Source organism: Coenobita brevimanus, chromosome 46 (genome assembly GCF_032717465.1).
Source record: "Coenobita brevimanus isolate Jiangsu-jjx chromosome 46, ASM3271746v2, whole genome shotgun sequence".
NCBI lineage: Eukaryota > Metazoa > Arthropoda > Malacostraca > Decapoda > Coenobitidae > Coenobita > Coenobita brevimanus.
This window is the reverse complement of record NC_136999.1, coordinates 2,181,821-2,202,848: the sequence shown is the minus strand read 5'-3', so window position 1 is coordinate 2,202,848 and position 21,028 is coordinate 2,181,821. Positions and strand designations below refer to the sequence as shown.

General features: G+C 39.2%; 1 protein-coding gene across 1 annotated transcript in view; it reads right to left on the bottom strand.

Annotated features, from left to right (window-relative positions):
* Positions 1 to 1,726: 1,726 nt before the first annotated feature.
* Positions 1,727 to 21,028, bottom strand: part of Chsy (Chondroitin sulfate synthase) — a 47,987-nt gene continuing 28,685 nt past the window's right edge. The window contains exons 4-12 of the mRNA XM_080271417.1: positions 19,440 to 19,617; positions 18,010 to 18,178; positions 16,523 to 16,663; positions 14,356 to 14,455; positions 13,244 to 13,404; positions 12,184 to 12,333; positions 9,037 to 9,120; positions 6,774 to 6,911; positions 1,727 to 1,936 (exon numbers count right to left, since the gene is read on the bottom strand). Of these exons, the coding sequence (XP_080127543.1) occupies positions 1,727 to 1,936; positions 6,774 to 6,911; positions 9,037 to 9,120; positions 12,184 to 12,333; positions 13,244 to 13,404; positions 14,356 to 14,455; positions 16,523 to 16,663; positions 18,010 to 18,178; positions 19,440 to 19,617 (1,331 nt within the window). The remainder of the gene's footprint in view (positions 1,937 to 6,773; positions 6,912 to 9,036; positions 9,121 to 12,183; positions 12,334 to 13,243; positions 13,405 to 14,355; positions 14,456 to 16,522; positions 16,664 to 18,009; positions 18,179 to 19,439; positions 19,618 to 21,028) is intronic.

Sequence of the window (21,028 nt, the reverse complement as noted above, 5' to 3'; positions counted from 1 at the left end):
TTTATAAGCCCCATCAGCCCTAACTAAATTTCCCATTTCACATGGGATGAGGAAATCCTGAGCAAGAACCTTTGATCTCTTTGGGGACATGAATCAGAAGAAAAATGAATTCCCAGGTACAGTACACCTGATAAAAAGAGCATATGCACCCATGAAATTGTGTGATGGCTTAGCATGTACAAGTATAAAACATTCCATTATATGAAGCAACCATAACATCATCATATGGAACAAATTCATTTGAGTGTTTATAATTATGTATATCACATTCACATTACATGTACATTTCACTAAAATTGAACATAAACTATTTGGAGCATGTTACTGGAGAGGAACACCTTCACATTGTGACCACAACACCAGAGTAAGATTGGGGTGTAAGTTATACCAATGTTCCTCATCTCCCCAAAGTAGGTAGCTGGATCACAGAGAAGCTGCAGCCTGCAGTGCATCAAATTCACATTCAGATGAGCCTGGGGCCACAACCACAACTACGGCCACAACATTATGGAGAATGGAAAGTACACTTAGTAACTTACTATGCCAAGTAAGGTATGTAGAGTTACAGATATGAATCAAGACTTTACACTACTAGTCAGAGTTCTTCTGTTCTTTCATACAGTATTACATGACAACATTGTCACTGTTGTAGCCCAGGCTCACCTGGATGAGAACCTGTTGGCTGTAGGCCAAAGTCGCCTTTCTGCAGTTCACTATCTTCACTTCAGGGGAAAAGGAGGGAACTGAGAGATGTCATACTGGTGCCAGTGCATTAAGGTGCCACTCTCCATCACCTGGGTGTGGATATTGTTTTTTTGTTTTGTTACGCATACACTCTCCCCTCATATCCTAAGCCTGATGAGGTGAAAGGCTTGTTGCAACAGAGGTGGTGGATAGCGTGATCACCTCATCCATACACCAACACAAAGAAGGGAGAGGAGAATTCTCAGCCTTCCACTCCTGCCCATATATTGTTGCCGTTTATGACACACAAGGAATGAGCATCATATGACACTCTGCACGAACCATATGAGAAGCCCTATGCAAGAATGACTAGCCCACCAATGACTATGGCAGGGTCACAGCTCTGCACAGAATGCCTCTTATTATCAAGGGCTTGTTCTGGGTTGTTATTACAACAGCATAAAAAAATATGCTATAAATGTAACACTGTTGAAAAACTGAGACATTACCGACCAGTACATTACAACTGGCAACCACTAGTGCTTACACCATAGTGTCACATCATATCAAGAACTGGCATAGGAATGGCTGAAGTGATTGATGATTATATGAAACACAAAAATGAGCACCTGTTGCTTCTGATCACAATAAAATGCAGATTGTGGAAAAGTAATGGATGATTATGATATTTGTACATTAAGAACATGACACATTAATATTACTTGTGGACATTATGAGCATGACAGCATATCAACATTACTTTTGCTTATTAACTGTGACTCAAATAAAAATAAATACAAATATCTGACATGCAAAGTTAACTTGATCATTAACAGATTGCATTTGCCTTAGGCCAAGTTAATATCTGGATTTTCATGCAGCACTGTCTTTTGCTTCGGACAAAATTACTACTAAACGTTCCATACAGGACTATAAAAATATATTTAAGCACATAAATGTATAGTAAATGACTGGCTGTTACCATTACATAATATAAAATAAAAGGGAACATGATTATCTGGACTCCTAATGATGCGTCATGTCATGGGTTTGCTCTCTTATACGCTAATATACTTGGATTATCTAATATGCTCTTAACCAAGGTGTGTGTGGCACCGTAAGTACTATAACGTGTCCCCTGGCACATTTCATACTGAGATGAGCCAAGAGTATGATCACAGCTGACATGATGAAAGACATGAATGAGATCAGGATCAGCAGCTCGGAATATCTGGATACCCCTTTTCAGCACCTAGAAATAAAATGGTGCAATAAACAATCTACAAATGGTATCAGCATGGGTACTGCACCAGGACTGCAAGAGAACAAGAATATTACTCAAGAATACAAGGTGCAATAAGAAAAAAGTTCTGATAATGGTCTCACCAATTTGTAACGAACAGCTGTAGTAATTTCACCGTAACTTGACCTAAAACTGCCATCCCTCCATCTTGGATGCTGAGTTGTTGGAACTGATTAACACTAAAATATTATGCCAGTCAAGGAGAAGTGCTACAGAAAGGATGTCAAGCCACAGAATTATCCTTTGCTGCCAGTGAGTTATGTGAAATAAGCTACAAATGAACAAAAATCAGTGCCATTTTAGTGTGAAAGACCTAAGATGACTTGTACTGAGGCCTATCATACATCAGTCACTCCCCACATTACCATATATCACCACAGAACATGAAACCATAAGCCAGTGCAACACAGCAAGAACGAGACTAAGGTTACGTGACCCATCCACCATCAATTTTTTCCAGCTCTTAAGATGCTGCAATATAAGCATTATACGATGTCAATCTTAGCAAGACAACAGAAACTCACAATTTTAAGAGTGTATGGAGATGAAGCTGTGAGCAAGATTAGTTTTTAAGTGGTTTAACCAGCTCTGAAAAGGCAATGAGGATGATTAGACAGATATGCAATGCATCCTTGAATGGCAAGTTGGTGGTGGTGGTGGGTGTTAGGATTGTAAATAAGGAGCTGTACAGAAGGATGGGACTTGAATGTACTCATGTTATGATGAGAAGGGGTAGACTGAGATGGCTCGGGCATGTAGAGAGGGTGGACGATGATACCTGGGTGCAGAGGGTGAGAAGTGTGAATGCTGAGAGTAAGGTGGGGGGGGGGGAGACCTTGGGACAAGATCATAGAGTGTAACTTCAGGGTTAAGGGACTAAATATAAATGTCGCTAGAGACTAAGCAGTATGGAAAGAGACCATTAGGTGATCAAGGCTGACCCATAAGTACATTGGTGCCTTCATAACTTGAACAAAATTAAAGAAAATGAATGACTCACTACAGGATGAAGCATGAAGTTGTCACACCACCAACATCAAGAACAGAGGACAATATTGCTCAAATCAAGGCTCTCACTGCAGGCCGGTATCTGACCATCTGACGATCAGCAGCGACCCATCTTTCACTTGGTTCATATTCAGGCCATACCAACAGGTCATTTGTAAGATATCCTTTGCCATGCAACCTTACAGATGGCAAAAAAATATAGTCATTTTTTTGCTCTAGCCTGATTTGTGAATATAAATCAGACCCAGTGTTCTTATCCAAGGGCATAATGGAATGAAACATAGGCTTAAGACTGACTCTGAGACTGTAAGACAGATCTCTACACGGAAGACCCAAACGTCACTAAGGCCCCAAAATACTGGTTAATCAAGATTCCCACGGAAGGTATGTTGCACGATTTTTTTTTTTATATAGATGGAACTTTGCATAAAGGATTTCTCAAATAAAAAATTTCTCTCCATATATAGTAATTTATACAGCTTTTTATTTTAGAATTCTGAGATGTGTGCACGTGGCAATGAGATGAAAACGAAACGAGAAGTGCAATGCTGCCTGGCTTCTTAGCTAAAATGCGACCAGCAACTCAACACTCATTACCCAACAGTCTCTGGCTAGTATACATAAAATAAATAAATAAATAAAAAATATCTAGTCACACATCACCTTAACCCCTTCAATCCGACGATGCATTTCCTCATTTTTTTCTTGCTACGTACTGGCCAATTTATTGAACGTCAGTGGAACTTTTCAAGGTGGAGAGGAAAAATACAGCCTTAAGTAAACATTTCACCACTAGCAATCTCTGTTAGGCTGAATTACGTCAACTGGAGGTGGCAAGAATAAACCAAATGATACATAATCGTAGTGAATGGGTTGTTCAACACAAATAGTACCATGGGACGTTTGGTTCTTCCTAAAACTGAGTCTTGCATGAAAAAACATTTAGCTAATATAACCAATGTGGAACAATGAGTCCTGGGGGGGGGGGGAAGTTCCCACGGTCTCTTCCATTAACGACAGCAGATTTGTAACGAGTGCATGGATTCAAGAAGAGAGTAATACGAAGGGGATAACTGAAGTATGTCTCAAGGGGCATAAATGAAATATAAATTAACATTCAATAAAACTGAGACTGTCAACCATTATCAGAACTTATTTTTTATCACAACCTGTTTATTATCTATAAATAACTAGAAATTCATAAAATATAACCTTATGAAAAAATGGTTCAGTAAACAATTTATAAATACTTTAAGTGTAAGTACTGTATTGTATTACACCTGGACTAAAATAGAAAAAATACTATGCATTACTTAACAAATTACCACCACAATATACAGTAAAATACCTGCAAAAAAGTAATAAAGACTTAAGTAAAAAGTGATGTTATACAGTCAAAGGTGAAGTACAGGTAGTCCTCACTGACGGTCAGGCATGCACTGTACAAAAAAATACATCAACTTTTTCAGCATAACTTGAACTGTCATTTGGGGGAACTGCCACATATGCTTTATAGGCAGGAATGAAGTTTTTTATGTGGCTTTAACATTAAAAAAAAAAAAAAGAAGAAAAAAAAAAAAGAGAGAACTTATTGTACTATGGGTGAGGAAAAGTATGCTACTGTATCTCTTTTACATAAAATACAGTATAGTACTGTACTCTACAACCATCAATTTAACTGCAGAATTAAGATATTGTATTTCCCAAATTGAGTGATCAGGTATCTAATGACTACATGATCATCAACATAAATAAATTCTGTGTCTGAAGTTAATATCCACTGCATGGGAACTGTCCACTTTAACTTGACAAAATTAAAACTGCCATCTCTGCATCTTAAATGCTAAATTAAAACTGCCATTGCTCCATCTTAAATGCTGACCTGTAACCAGTGATTAACCTTTAGAATATGGTGCTAGTCACAAAGAGGTATTATGGAACGAATGTGAAGACCCAGAAGCGTCTTATTCTGTCAATGAACTATGAGGAAAGAAAATAAAACTATAATTTAAGGTGGATGCACTATAGTAAAGCAATGATCTACACACAAAATTATCCATCCATCCATCATCCAATCTTATGTTGCCCCTAGAGGAGCGTAGGAACCCGGGGCTAGGCAAGTTGGTCCTGACATTTAGATGAGAGCACAAAACATTACCATATTCACAACTTCTGCTTAAAAGGGTTGGAGTTTTCAAACAAATGTTGTTATAGTGAGGTATCTTGAAGCTAGTAATTTACAATACCAAAAATCTTTGAATCTTGGTATTTGCTGAGCCCCAATTCATACTGCTTCCATACTTCTATTACATATAACTTCACATGAACTATCACCAACATTATTATCATTATAAAAATAATCAAATTTGAATTCTTAGTTGTGTTCATACTGTACTGTACATGCCTGAGAGTCAGTTCAACAGACTGAGATACAGGAATGCGAAATCATACTGTACAGCTAAGGATAATTTTCAATCATCATCCTCTTTACCAAAATATTTCCGCTAAAAATGGGGTAAGCTGATTCATAAACAAGAAAAATAATGCATAAAAGAATGAGAACTATCTACAGTGCCTAGAAAAAGTGTCACACATTCTTTTACCCACTACTCAAAGCATCAAAACTCTCCGCTCCACCTCATCCTGCCAGTGCTAAGCAGATGGCTACCACCAACTTGAAAAGTATTGCAAGCTGATGTACAGTTCAGTATGGAAAAAAGCTTGGTATCTAACCACATGATAATTTACTCATAAGCAGTCTTCAACCATAAATACACAAAGTCCAGCTGTTATTCTCTTAGTTAAAGCTTCATTGAGCATGACTTCTTTCCACCTGGTACCATTAGGGTTGGGGGGAGGGGCAAGACTACCATTCATGTACTCCCTGTAGTCATGGCTAAAATGGAGATGGTGGTGTTGACTGGGATTCTTCTTTCCCACAATACAATTACCAAAATATAATCCAAAAGACCTTGTATCTGGATCCTGTGTCTGCCTAAAGTCCAGTAAAATTAACTGTTTGGAATCTGTAAAGTATAAGTAAAGAATATGAATGGATAATGCCTGCAAAGGTGTTAAAGCATGGAAGGAAGGTATGATGTGATGATGCTGTGTGAGATGAAAGTGAGAAGGGGTAATGCTGATGAAGGGGCAGGTGTGTGATATGAGTATTTATGGGGGTTGTAAAGACATCAACAACCATCCTCATATTTTCTACAACACCTGGGCACACTCCTTCATCCTGTTTTTGTATATTTCTCATTCTACCTACCCAACACAATCCATGTATATTTCTAAACAGTCCCATTTCCACTGTTCTCACCCTCGATTTTTCAAACTAATTCCATACCATAATTTAATGTGGGCACTGATACAAATTTATGTAGTCCTCTAGCAGACCCTGTCTTCAGTCCTGTTCTGTATCAAGATCCTCATAGCATTAACCACTTACACAAGGCAGTCTATTCTCCATTTCCTTTACAAATATGTGTTCCTTTACTACTTTCAAACACTAAGCAACACCAACTACAGTCAATACTCACCACCATCTCAGCACATAGAATGGTCTCATCATTCAAAGCATAGGAGACTACCTTATGTCACTGGGAGTGTATGTATGAAAGTAAAAGCTTTTACCACCCCTTGGCTTTGAACCAAGGTACATTAAGGCACACACTGCACCTATCTGAGAGACTTTTACTACCATGCCATTGAGGCATATTGACTACATCTACTAACAAAAAACAATCTATGATAAACCTGAGCATTTTAAGTTTACCTTTTCAAAGAAGTCAACATCCTCTCCACCCCATCCTATTATTGACGTGTCCAGCCCACCTGCCTGCTGCAGGTCAGACTTGTAAATGGACACAATCCCATACCCAAAGGTTCGCCAATACCCAACATCTTCGTTGATCTGGAGAAAATTTGATATTGTTTATTAGAACATTCTGCCATTAACCAATAAAACACATGATAAAATTAATAACTGCATTAAGTACTCTCTCCATGTCATGGCATTTTGTACATTCAATAACACTGAAAAAACATTAAGTTTTTATTTAGTCTGTCACTGCAGTTGACAGGGCAATCTAAATACAATATAAACTTAATAGTAATCAACACCCAGGTCAAACCTGAGAATATACATAAAAAAAAAAAACACACACACACACACACAGACAGTATAAGAAACCGTGTTTATATGGTATGACCATTTGGAATAAACAGAAATCACTATCTGTTAATACTCCAAAGACTTTAACCTACAAAGTTCTGTAATTCACTGTCCACTGTGTTCCACTAGGTTGGTTTAATGTGTTTTGCAGACAGTCTACTATGTACTGGAGCAAAAAATTTTATAGCTTCACAGATATTTTCTGGGAGCGTTTCCCAGGCATCACTGGATGATTGAGCAATGAAATTTCGATTACTACTCCCTACAGTAATACTACCCTGAATTATGTAAATCAGCCCTTTTGTAATTTTGAAGGTTTTCACAACTAGTATTACTGTCTCTTCCCTGACATGGACAAAAGAAGTTTGCTAAGAGATAAGTGTAAGAAATATTCAGTCCCTTTGCTTTAAGTGAACAGCCCCTAATGCTTGTACCTTCAAAGGCATATACTGTACTTATGAAGCACTTTGTACTGAAATTTAATACTGTTTCTCCTTTTCCTTCTTATCTGGCCACCACCATAACAAAGGTTGCTATGTACAGTAATTATTTCTCCTCCACCTCTAGAGCTAAGGACACAAACCTGCTGGCCACAGTGAATTTCCGTATACTAAATGAAATCATTTATCATAAGGCAGAGCAAGTTGGTCCAAACATTTAGCCTAAGATGAGAGTGACCAGCCTCACTCATCCCTGAGTGGCATTACGTGAGCTAACCCCAACCACCCCTTGGATATAAACCTACACAGGCTCAATCTGGCTGGAGCACCTTAATTACCCACTAAACCACCAGGCTCCATAATTTGGTTATATGGTTACCACCCAGCATAGTAAATGGTTTTCTGGTGTACAGACACCCATTTTCCTTGTCACTCAGTGTAGAGTCACCCATAGGCACACAGATGAAAGAATGAAGGAAAGAAAGACAGAAGAGGGAGTGTAATCTCACCCATAGGCAGAAGAAAAAGGAAAAAATGAAGGAAACTATGAGGATGGATGGAAGATAGGAATGGGCAGACACTCAAAGCAGCACTACATCAAGTGAGCGGATGGTGAGCGCCTCCACCTACCACTAACAAAGCAAGTAATTCATTCATTCATCATTGAATTCAGTGCTGCCCCATGAGAAGCATCAGAGCCCTGGGCTAGGCAAGTTGATCTTGACATTTAAGATGAGAGTGATCAGACTCACTCATCCCTGAGTGGCATTACATAAGCAATAAACCCCAACCACCCATTGGATAAAAACCTGCACTGGCTCTATTCGATTGGAGCACTCCAATTACCCACTAAACCACCAGGCGCCATAACTTGGTTATATGGTTACCACCCAGCGCAGTAAATGGTTTCCTGGTGTAACCATTTAACCAACTTATGGTGCCTGGTAGTGCAGGTTTAAATCCAAGGAACAGTTGAGGTTTATTGCTCACGCAATGCCTCTCAGGGATGAGTGAGGCTGGTCACTCTCATCTTAAATGCCAGGACCAACTTGCCTAGCCCTGGGTTCCTACACTCCTCGTGGGGCGACATAGGATGCTGCATGGATGGATGGATGGATGAATAATACAATAATATAATAATAATAATACAGTAATAATAATAATAATCCATCCATCCATCATCCAATCCTATGTTGCCCCATGAGGAGCAGAGGAGCCCGGGGTTAGGCAAGCTGGTCCTGACATATAAGATGAGTGACATCATCATCATCATCATCATCATCATCATCATAATAATAATAATAATAATAATAATAATGCCAGGAGACTTTTTTATGCTGAATAACACTATATGGCAGAGGCATGAACAAACTAAGGAAAAATGCACTTGGTTCAAGGAGTTAAGTAAGTTTCGATGAACTTACCAGGGTATGATCATAAGCTTCAGTGCTGCTTATCTGCCTTGCATAACGAGGATCGAACTCACTGAACACAATAGGGAAGTATATCTGAAATGGTAATAGGCTGCTATATTCCTGTTAAAATTATCAGAAATTGTTCAATCCATTCAACAGAAACACCAGATAAAGGCATCCTGCAGTATCACTAAAACTTTCTGCAATCACTCAGTTTTCTATTCAAATAAGCTAACACATTATCATCATCCATAGCTCTTTCCCCACTTAGGACAGGGTGAGGTAGGGTTCAGGAAAAGAGAGAGAGAGATACCAAATGTCTCATCAATCAAGCCCCTTCTAAATTTCTTATCATAATCTTCAGGTTTCCAAACTGCTTGACCAAAATTATAATGAAAACTAAGTGTACCTCTTTAGGTTTACCAAATGCACATGATTTCCTCAACTGACTACAAATTGTCTGGTGGTGTTTTGCGCAATGACAGTTTTCTACTGTGTCTTTTTTTCTAGCTTTATTGCTAATATCTATCATATAAAATACATGCCATACGATGGGGCTATTCGACTCACTTTTGGCTATTTTTTTGTTGTAGTAAGGTTTGTAGTGCAATATTTAGGCACTTAAAAAGCTTTACTGTATGGGTAATGAAACACAAATGATCCAACTATGTGAAAATGGATTTTAACACAGGAAAACACAGAAAAGGCATATTTGAAGAACAAAAATATGTTTATGAACACCTGATATGGGGCAACTGAACTCAGTGGGCTTTCCTTCGGTGAAACATTCGAAGTTTTCATTCGAATCACTCCAACCTCCATTGCCTTCTTGCCCAGCAATTGTCCTTTGGATGTGTGTCTTCAGGAGACCCGCCTCTCTGCTCCCCCTGCTTCAATCTGAATCGAACCAGCCAGAAGAAGCAGGGTTATATATGTCAACTGGTCCTCCTTCAGTCCATGACTGGTGAAAGCGTTTAGTCTCGTAAACAACACATGGACTAAGGCACTTTCCACTGGCAGTGATGGAGTACATGACGGATGTTGTACTCTTTGCCATATTCATGATACGCTCCGCATGTTTTATACTACACTGGGATATCTGGAGCTTTTCCTTAGGATCATCCCTGATGTTGGTTTCGTCACAGTTCATGATGTTTGCAGGAGGTACTCCTCAAAGGCTGCCTTCTAGCATTTTAAAGTAGGCCACTACGACCTCTTCAGAGACGGGAGCCCACTTCCTCGAAATATTTTGGCATGTCCTAGGGGACAGCAGGACTTCATGTCTCTTTAGGATGTTATGTACTCAATCTGTACCTGTGAGATTATCCTTGAAATCCATTATGTAGTGTCTACAAATGTCCAGACAGCACTTGAAGTTGCAGCATATACTGTATGTTGCCCCAGGGGGCCGAGTCAAACTGCCCCAGGGGGCCGAGTCAAACTGCCCCAGGGGGCCGAGCCAAGTTGCCCCGGGGGAACAAAGTCAAACTGTCCAATTAGTCTAATATCATAATTTATAAAGGAATGCAGCTAACTTATTTTGACAGGTGCATAAACATTAATGACACTTAACTTGTCATTACATACCCAAGGGACAGCAGAGGAAAATACAATTAATCTTGTATTTATTGTAGTAAATTACAGCTTAAAAAAAAAAAAGTGAAAATAACTGGACTGAAAAATTGATCACAGTTAACTTACCATCAGCAAGCTATCCCTAAATTTCATTTACAATATAAATTAGTGATTGCAGAATATACTACCATATGAAAAAGTCAAACATACCCTTATTTATACTGTGTGGACCACCTGAGTCTCATTACCCCTTACTGAGTCTAATTGCCCCAGGTGAGTTGAACAGCCCCATCTTATAGTACTACATATGGCTGGTGATGGGGAGGGTGAGGAAGTGATCTTGCCAACACTTTGGAAGGTACCTCTATATACACCAACTTACAATGATCTCAATACTCAATGATTCACCGTTTGAACAACTTTCAGCGAGCACATGTTAACTTGATACCAAAAGATATGTTTTCCGGTATATGTAGTTGCAATTTGAACAGAAATTAAAACACAATACCATGCCAAAGCATTAAAAAAGTATATAAATATATATATATATGAAATACTGATATACAGTATTCTTAACTTTAAAAAAGGTAATAGGTGGTTATCGTCAACACTGAGGCACTTCCATAAGAATGATGGGTGGATATATGCCTGGTACCTAATTCCACAATAATCACTCACTAAAACTTAAGTTTACCCATGCCATTTAACTTCTAAGAAATTACAGCAAAGTTATGTCTGGACTATCATCATCATCATCCAATCCTGTGTTGCCCCATGAGGAGTGTAGATGCCCAGGACTTGGCAAACTGGTCCTGACACTTTAAGAGGAGAGTCACCAACCCTACTCATCCCTGAGTGGCATTACGTGAGCAAAAAAACAACCACCATGCCTTGGACATAATCCTTCACAGGCTCAATCCGATTGGAGCAGCTTAATTGTCCACTAAACCACCTGGCGCCATAATCTGGTTATATTGTTACTACCCAGCGTAGTCTGGACTATTAACATATTAACACAAACAGAATCTCACCAATGTAGGGCTGTCTTCTTCCTTCACCTTTATCATTCATTTTCTGTATCTGCCCTTCCCTCTTCCTAGTTATCCCATCCTTCCTGACACTTTTTATTGCTCTTCACTCCTTTTCAGGTGGCTCTATATTGCGTGACAAGCCAAATGGTTTCCTCTATCCCAGGACACCAGTTACAGTGCTGGGTGGTAACCACATAAGCAACCCATATGTCTTCCCTACTGGTCAACAAGCTGGTTGGCAGTGGGTTAGCGCCCCTATCCATAAAACCACTAACTCAGAGACAAACAGTCACCCCTTACAGGATTATGGCATCTGGCTGTATATAGACAGAAGATCAATTACAGCAACTGTACCCAATAATGGGAAAGCTGCTTATTTAGAAGGGAATTTTGACCTAACACGATCTGACCTGAACCCCCTGGGACCTGAAGCGGATCTAAATCAGGTTGAAACTGTTGAATCTTCTGAAAAAACAATATTTCCATATGTGACCATAAATCATAAATTTCAGCAATTCTGTCACTATGAAATCAAGACCCGGAAACTCACCTGTTGTCCTTTGATGGTATGGAGGCGTATGCGGTCCAATGTGGCCGCAGAGAAGGTCATGTCTACATCAACAAAGAACATGAGGCTGTCATCGTTGCACTGGCTGGCACCCAACTCCAGTGCAAGGGCTCGGGCAAAACTGGAGTTGGCCTGATGGATTGTAGGTTGAAATTATATTATGCCAAGCCTGAGTTATGCTGGTTGGGTTTATAGACATCATATCATACTGGAATCCTTAGGAGTTTGGACAGGTAAGCTTTGGATGGGTACAGTATATTAAGCAATGTTCAGGCTATGTTGAGCTGGGTTATGAGTTTTATACTGGAAATGCTAGAAGTTAGGACAGGTTTAGATGAGTATGGTTAAGCTAGCTTAGGCTGGGAAAGTTCTGGCTGGATGTGCTCAGGTTTCTATGGTTATGGGCACAGGATGAGTTTATCTAGGTAAGACTGGGATTTGTACTGGTGAAATAATCTACGCAAGGTTTGGCAGCAAGGGAGGAATGCACTGGGACTGATCAGGCCAAGTGAAAAGCAGGCACAGACATACTGGTAAATGATGCTGGTATGAATTACAACAGAGAAGGCTAATACTGGGAAGCATCACATTCGAAATTAATACTACACAGCACTATACAGCCTGATGCAACACACGATGAAAAGGTGGTACACTTGCAATAAAGGAAACTTGTCAGCCTTAGACCCTTTGATAATATAGTCCAACATTATCCTTGCTGATATGTTTACTCATAAATAGCATCTAATACAGCAGAAGTGGGGGCTGGGGACTCCTCTTTGTACAGCATAACACTGATCTAGATTCAGCAGCCTCCACATATCTAGGCATAACAAAAAGGATGGTTCTGAATCTCCAATATTTAGGTGGTTAAAGAACTTTCCAAAACTTGTCATCCAAGATGAACTATTCTCTATACTCATTTCTCCTACCACAGATTCATTTTCTCAAGCTATAAGACCTCTTGCAATGAAGTGGTTTATAAGGAAGTCATACTGTATAACTGAATGTAAGTATCTGATATCAACAAGAATAGTTATGACACCTGGAGTACAGTCATGGAAGCAGAAGGGTAGTCCAGCTGCAGACTGGAGACAAGAGCCTCCACATCTTCTTGTGTGTCTTGCTCACCAATGGCTGGCCGGAAGGACACCACCACCAGAGCAACATTTTCACCTCCCGCCAACACAACACGCCGAAAGTCAACTGTACATGACAGTAAAAGGAACATCTTTACACACTGACACCACCACCTGTGAACCACCAGCCAACGCAACATACCAGAAGCTGTATCTACCTGGCAGTAAAAACAACATATTCTGCGATAAAAAATAATATAAATAAGCAAATATGACCCACATACCTATCAGTCAAGAACCAGTCTCACAGTACACTTAGGTCTACATAAGCTGGCAGTACACCTCTGCAGTTTATACAGCAATGTACCCATATGGCACACAAGTGTAACCAGCATATAAATGTTCTGTCAGAGCTAAACCAACTATTTAATAAATTACAAAAATCATGCTTCAAAACTACATCTCGACACTGGGTTATATATGTAATTATAAGTCTAATAGCTAACTCTACTACTTTTAACCTGCCCTGTATGGCACACAGATTTAACTGTTGCAATCTGGAAGGAGCAAGTTATTGGTGAAAATGTTTGAAATAAATTACAGTAAAACCTCGATGTAACAGACTTCAATAGACCAGAATTCGCTTTTATCGGACTTGAGGAGCTACTGGACTAAATTCCTATATATCGGAAAAAGTCCGATAAAGCCAGTAGTAGTCCGGACTGCCAGACCACTTCAGCTGTGTTCGCCACAATAAGTAGAAAGACATGTTTATCAGTGTACAGTACAGTATTATTGTATATATTAAACCATCTGATTAATGTAGTGAAGTTATAACACAGTACAGTACTGCAATGGTAGTCAAAACAGTTAAAAAACCATTCATGCGATCCAGACTAAAGACTGATATATCGGAAAAAGTTTGGGTTAGGAGGGGAAATTCTGGATGTCGCTTTTACCGAAATTTCGCATTTTTTGGAATGGTTTGGGTCCCAATTAGTCCGTTATAGTGAGGTCTTACTGTACAATTAATTTAAATATAAACATACAACTACACATCCACTCCAGAAGTGCATACCCATAAATCGCTGAAAAGTGCTGAATCTCCCAGCAAGGGGTAGGATGAAATGGATTTTCTTTGGTTTCAAAGTGGGTGACGATGGTTCAGAAAGTGGAACCTGAAACATAGTATAAGTAATGGTTAATCAAAGAGAGAGATATTGAGCTACAATAAAACCCTAGTATTATATCTGCATTAGTCAGGCAACTGTATATCTGGGAACTTAAAAAACTTATTTAACATACAATGAATAACATTACAAGTCAAAAGAAAAATTCAAATAGCACTACTTTTCCATCTTTTAACAACCACTTCAACACTGCCGGCACTGTTCATCTGCTCTTAATTCTTACATTTTACATTTTCTCTCCTAAACCATTACTTTATTTATTTGTTTATTTATTTTTAACTTTCAGTTTTACAAATCACTGCACATAAGCATCTACAGAACTCCTGACCAGAAACAGAGCTCCACTTCACTGCTGCCATGTACCACATTATTGTCTGCACACAAAAGATATAAGTCAATCACCATTCATTGTTCCTTTTTATTATTTGATCTATGTACAGTAGTCAACAGGGACAGCAATAAAGAGGCTAAACTTAGTGAAAGGATACAGGACTGTCAGAGACGCAAAGGCTTTAACAGCAGAGACAATATGTATGTGGAAGTAAAGAACTTGTTACATATTAGTACAGTAATACACACTAGTTCCAATCTTGATATATTTCAGTGAAACCTTGATGATGCTTCAGAGATATACTGTCACTGTGGGGAGTGAACATAAGTCATCTAAATGCAAGTACAATGAGCTGGTCACAGAAAATGAAAGTTTTGAGATAAACATGGATATAGATGTGGTTGGAAGCACAAAGAAATATACTGAGGTGGTTTGAGCACATGGAGAGTAAAACCCATAAGAATAGTTTAAACAGGGTACTTGGAAAAAAGACCAAGAACCAGTGGCATGGCAAATATAAGTACTGGAAGTCCTTGATGTAAGTCAGGGTTGGGTTCTTAAATGTCACAACTTCTTCTGCACTAACTGTAGTTACTGTAAACTGAGAGAAACTGACGAATCATACTATAGGTAGCAATGGATGTCTGACAGAATTTTTCAGTGGTTTGCCCCCCCCCCTCAAAAAAAAAATGGATATAAGGACTGCCTGTCCATATGATAGGTGGTATGGCATTGACAGTCAGTGTTAAAGAGATAAAAACCAGGATGCCATTTAGTCGGAACCATCCCTCAGGGGATACAGTATAAGGCAAAAGGAAAACTGACGAACGATTAGTACTGCTTCAGACAGCTAATATCAGACGAAATCCCAATGTTCTTAAAGCACAATTTAATCTTTTTAAAAGCAGTATTAAAAAAAAAAGGACAAAATACACTGGATGAGGAGTGGAAAAGGGGTTAATGTGCAATATAGAAGTTTTTGAGTATGAAGAACTTTAAACAGACAGGGATATTTAACAACAGAAATAATCCATCCATCCACATCATCCAATCCTATGTCATCCCATGAGCAGCGTAGGAGCCCTAGGCTACGCAAGATGATCCTGACATTAAAAATGAGTGACCAGCCTCATTCATCCCTGAGTGGCATTATGTGACCGATAAACCCCAACCATCCCTTGGATATAAACCTACATAGGCTCAATCTGACTGAAGTGCCTTAATTACTCACTAAATCACTAGGCACCATAAACTGGTTATATGGTTACCACCCAGTGTAGTAAATGGTTTCCTGGTTTACAGGAAACCATCTGGCTTGTCACTCAGTGTACAGTCACCCATAGGCAGAAGGAAGAGGAAAGAGTGAAGGAAAGGCAGAAGAGGGAGTGTAAAGTCACCCACAGGCAGACGGAATAGGAAAGACTGAAGGAAAGAAGGACAGAAGAGGAGGGAAGGAAGACAGGAAAGGGCAAACACCCAAAGCAGCACTACATCGAGTGAGTGGATGGTGAGCGCCCCCACCTACCACCACCAATAATAATAATAATAATAATAATTCATTCATTCATAATAATAGTAAAATAAAGTTGCAAGATAAAGTTCAATCAACAAAAGCTAAAGCTTACCCAGTAGCTGTTTCATAACCATATCTAGTCCATCCAAAATGAACTTCACCTCTAACATACTGAATTTATCCATAGTATGACTTAACAAGCCACTCTCACCTTGTAACTGAACTTAGATAAATCAGTGAGTCTGCCCTTAACAACCACTTCCACCAGCTGATGTAAACTGGATGTAGATTCAGCTGACTCCATCAAACCTCCCTGCTCACGCTCACGTACATACAGTGGGCCCAGTGGCACCTGTGTGAGTCCAGGAATAATTTAAATTAAGTTACAAGCAGATTGGCACCTCCTAAAGAAAAGGCAAAGATGGTACTCTTTGAGTTTGTTTTTCCTTACATCCTTAAAAAATACCATCCCATGAAAAATGGAAAAGAAGAATTAGATAAAAAATAAATAAATAAATGAGAAAAGAGAAAGAATACCGCTGTTACTGCAACGCAGACTTTTCTAGATATGAAACCAATGGACTGCTCACTGAAGCTGTCCCATTCCCTGCAGTCCACAATCCTCCTTTTGGGGAACAGGGGAACTGACAGGAACTGAAGGTTGTTTGGATATCTGGGCAGCAGAGCCTCCCAGGTATATCAATGCAACCATGTGAACGTGCTCTTTCCTCTACCTTTTGTAAACATACTAATGTATATACTGCCCAAAAAAATATATACCAGTACTGTATATACCTGGAATTTAACTTTCTAAAGCAGTAATGAATTTACAGTGAGCCCTTATGTTTCGCATAATTTGAGTTCATGAATCTACCTTTCACAGAAAAGACCAAAATTTCCAAGAAGTTATTGCTCACAACCAAGAGTTCACCTTTCGCGTCAATCTATGGAGCATCGGTGGGCAAGGCGATCATCAGCTGTTGTTCACCATGTTGTTTTCACAGTTCCCGCCAACTGTGAGACCCTGTGTGTGGTGCTCAGGCAGTGATCGCAGTTGCGGTCACTTTTTTTTGCCTTTCCATTCGTTCAGCTATTGTTCTTATGTGGTATACCTATACTGTATTATGGCTTCCCCTTCATTCACTGAAGGACCAGGTAATTGTGGTGATGGTGAAATACTGTGAAGTTCAAAGGATGGAGGCAAGAAGAGAAAAGGACGTCTTGAGTACTGAGTCGGTGGGAAAAAGAAAAATTATTCCGTAGAGGATAAGACAAAGATTTTTCAGGCTGGTGATCCATTTATTTAATGTTTCTTAATATTTTTATCAAATTCCTATGGCTGTCAGTTATTATGGTATCCTATTTTATATGAATTATATCTCAAAAGTGAAAGAAAGAGTGACTTTGGGAGGGGCTCTAGAACGAAATTGATTTTTTACCACTGAATTAATGCTTTTCAGTTCGTAAAACACAGGTTTACCGCCAACCTTATGGTACCAATTAGACACAAAACTTAGGGGCTCACTGTACATTTATTTCTTACACATGTCATCAAATCTCATAAACTTGTGCCACACACAGTCAAATACTGACAAAATAAAATATTTGTGTATGTAACTATACTGTACTGTGCTGCACAGCAACCGCTAAAATCCATCAAATTATACCTTTCATTATGAAAAAATAAAAGAAATATACCTGCATATATGCATGTCTGCGGACAGGCACAGTCATTTTCTTTCCTCTGTACTTCTTGTAAAGTAGCAGCATATCAAGAATGTACTCCAATGCAAAAGTTGGGCTCCATCGCAGATACCCATACAGCACCTCTTTAAAATCTATGATACGTCCTCGCTCCTTTGACACTCTGCAGAAGGAGATTTAAATGAATGCATGGTCTTGAAAACTTCCAAGTAACATGTCTATAATGCATTAATTTCACACTCTCTCTTTCAAACACAACAGCTTTTCACTGGTATTTACCTTCTGTTCCTTCTTTCTACAGAAATTATCAAATTCACTTATGACCCATCTGAAGTTGTATACCTGAATTTACATCTATGTATTATATCATAAATAAGATAACAAGCTTCTGCAAATTATAATTAGGTTTGATACTAAAGTCCGTTCACCTCTTCTGGCTCTTTCTCACAAGTGAATTCACAGATAATTTGAATGAGACATTGCAGATAACAGTACACATCATAATCTGCAAAAGAATGATTACAGGTATATTCTTCTAAGTCCAAACTTCACACTCATGTGTCTATAAATCCAACCATGAAACAGGTTAGAGAGGCAAATGGACTTCAGCATTTGACTGTACTTTTAGCTGATTATCTTGAAACAGCACAACAGTGATTACCCTGAAACATCACAACAGTGGTTAGACTATGGTGTTACCTGCCATTCCTTCTGCAACTACTAGGACTGATGGTAGAAACCTCAGAACATGGAAATTCCTTACTCAAATGTAAGCTGTACAATCTCTGGCAATACCACCACCCTATATCATTAAAATTCGGGGAAAACATAATTCCCCATTCACATTCATACAAGCTCTGTTTTATCCCTGAACAATGGCACATCTTCATAAACTCCACTGCTGCAGGTTCTTCCTGATCATCATCATCATCATCTACTGTAAACCTGTGTTGCTAGGCAAGTTGGTCCTGGCTTTTAAGATGAGAGTGACCAGCTTTACTCATCCCTGACTGGCATTACATGAGCAATAAACCTCATCTACCCCTAGGATATAAACCTGCACTGGCTCAATCCGACTGGAGAGAATTATCCACTAAACCACCAGCCGTCACAATTTGGTTAAATGGTTACCACCACCCAACATACTAAATGGTTTCCTGGTGTACAGGAAACCATGTGGCTTGTCACTCAGTGTAGAATCACATGTAGAAAGAGGGAAGAGGAAAGAATGACGGAAAGAAAGACAGAAGAGGAAGGAAAGAAGGAAGGAGGAGAGGAAAGGGCAGTCCCTGAAAGCAGCACTACATCGAGTGAATGGATGGTGAGCACCCCCATCTTCTTCCTGATGAATAAAATAATCTGGTAGTAGCCCAAATTAATTTAAAAGTAAATAAGTGTAGTGAAGTGGGGGGGAAATCAATTACCGGTTAATTATCTCCATGAAGTCACGTGTGACATCCTTGATGCCCTCATTCATGCCTGAAGTGATCTTGTGTCGAGGGTTGAATGAGCTGGGCTGGAAGGCGGCTCGGCTCACAAAGTCCCACATCAACACCTCTTCTTCTCTGCTTGGGGCCCACTTTTGCAGGCTGATCTCCATACCTGATATAAAAGTATCATCTTAGCATTTTATGAGAGGAGGTTAAATACTCAGCAAAAGCAATTTCTTTAAAACTAGGCATGATCAATCAAAAAGTGACATACAGTACATACCAGTAACTACATCATAACAATTGTCATTTGACTTACCATAGTTCTGATTAAATGGAAATAATGAGAAACCTACAAATCAACATCAGATATCGTATTACCAGTAATCTAATTTCAAACTGACACTGAAAACTGAAACTACAAAGTTATTTACAAAAATCACTCCAAACCAACACAAAACATAAGTCAAAGCATAATATGACACTAAGTGACTGTGTTCAATACTTACTTTTAAACTAATGCACAGTTCCTTTAGAGGCATGTCATATAAGGTTGGTGGATGGAAATGAGGAAAATGGCTTTGAGAACAAGAGCACTAAATACAGTACAATGCTACTAAGCTATTCACACGACACTTCAAATGGAGCAACAAACACTAGAGGCATGGTGATGAATGTCTTAAGCTAAAGCATTCACCAAGAATATATATACAATCAAAACCTCTGGCTTACTTTCCTGAGACCTGTACATTGTCATATACTGTACCTGGAAAACACACGTAAAAATACAGGCTGCAACTGTAGCAGTTAACATACATACTTACATCATCCAATCCTGTGTTTCCCCATGAGAAGCATAGGAGCCCAGGCTAGGCAAGTTGGTCCTGATATTTAAGATGAGAGTGACCAGCCTCACTCATCCCTGAGTGGCATTGCATGAGCAATAAAGCCCAACCACCCCTTGGATATAAACCGACACAGGCTCAATCCGGCTGGAGCGCCTTAATTACCTACTAGACCACCAGGTGCCATTGTTTGGTTATATGGTTACCACCCAGCATAGTAAATGGATTCCTGGTGTACAAGAAACCATTTGACTTAGCACTCAGTGTAGAGTCACGCGTAGACAGAAGGAAAAGGAAAGTAAGAATGGAAAGAACATAAGAGGAAGGAAGGAAAGAAGGAAGGAAGAGAGGAAAGGGCAGCCACCCGAGAGCACCACTACATCAAGTGAGTGGATGGTGAGCGCCCCCACCCACCACCATAACAATTAACCCTTTCAGTATATGGGCATCTTTTTATTCCATCCTGGTTAACACTTATCAGTTATATTTGGTTAAGAGACCTCTAGGGCTGAAGAAGAATAAGTAAGGATTATATAAGATGAACAGGGTACAATTTCTCTGGACACTTGACATTATCTTCAACAAACTGGTTTTATCAGAGAACAATTCTTACGAGCCTCTTTAAGTGAGCGGATGGAACAAGTGAATGGTGCAGTACTGGAGAGAAAAGGGTTAAGTTATTTACGACATTTAGCCCTTCATTCAACAGAAGTCTTTTTTGTTTTATTTTTGATATCT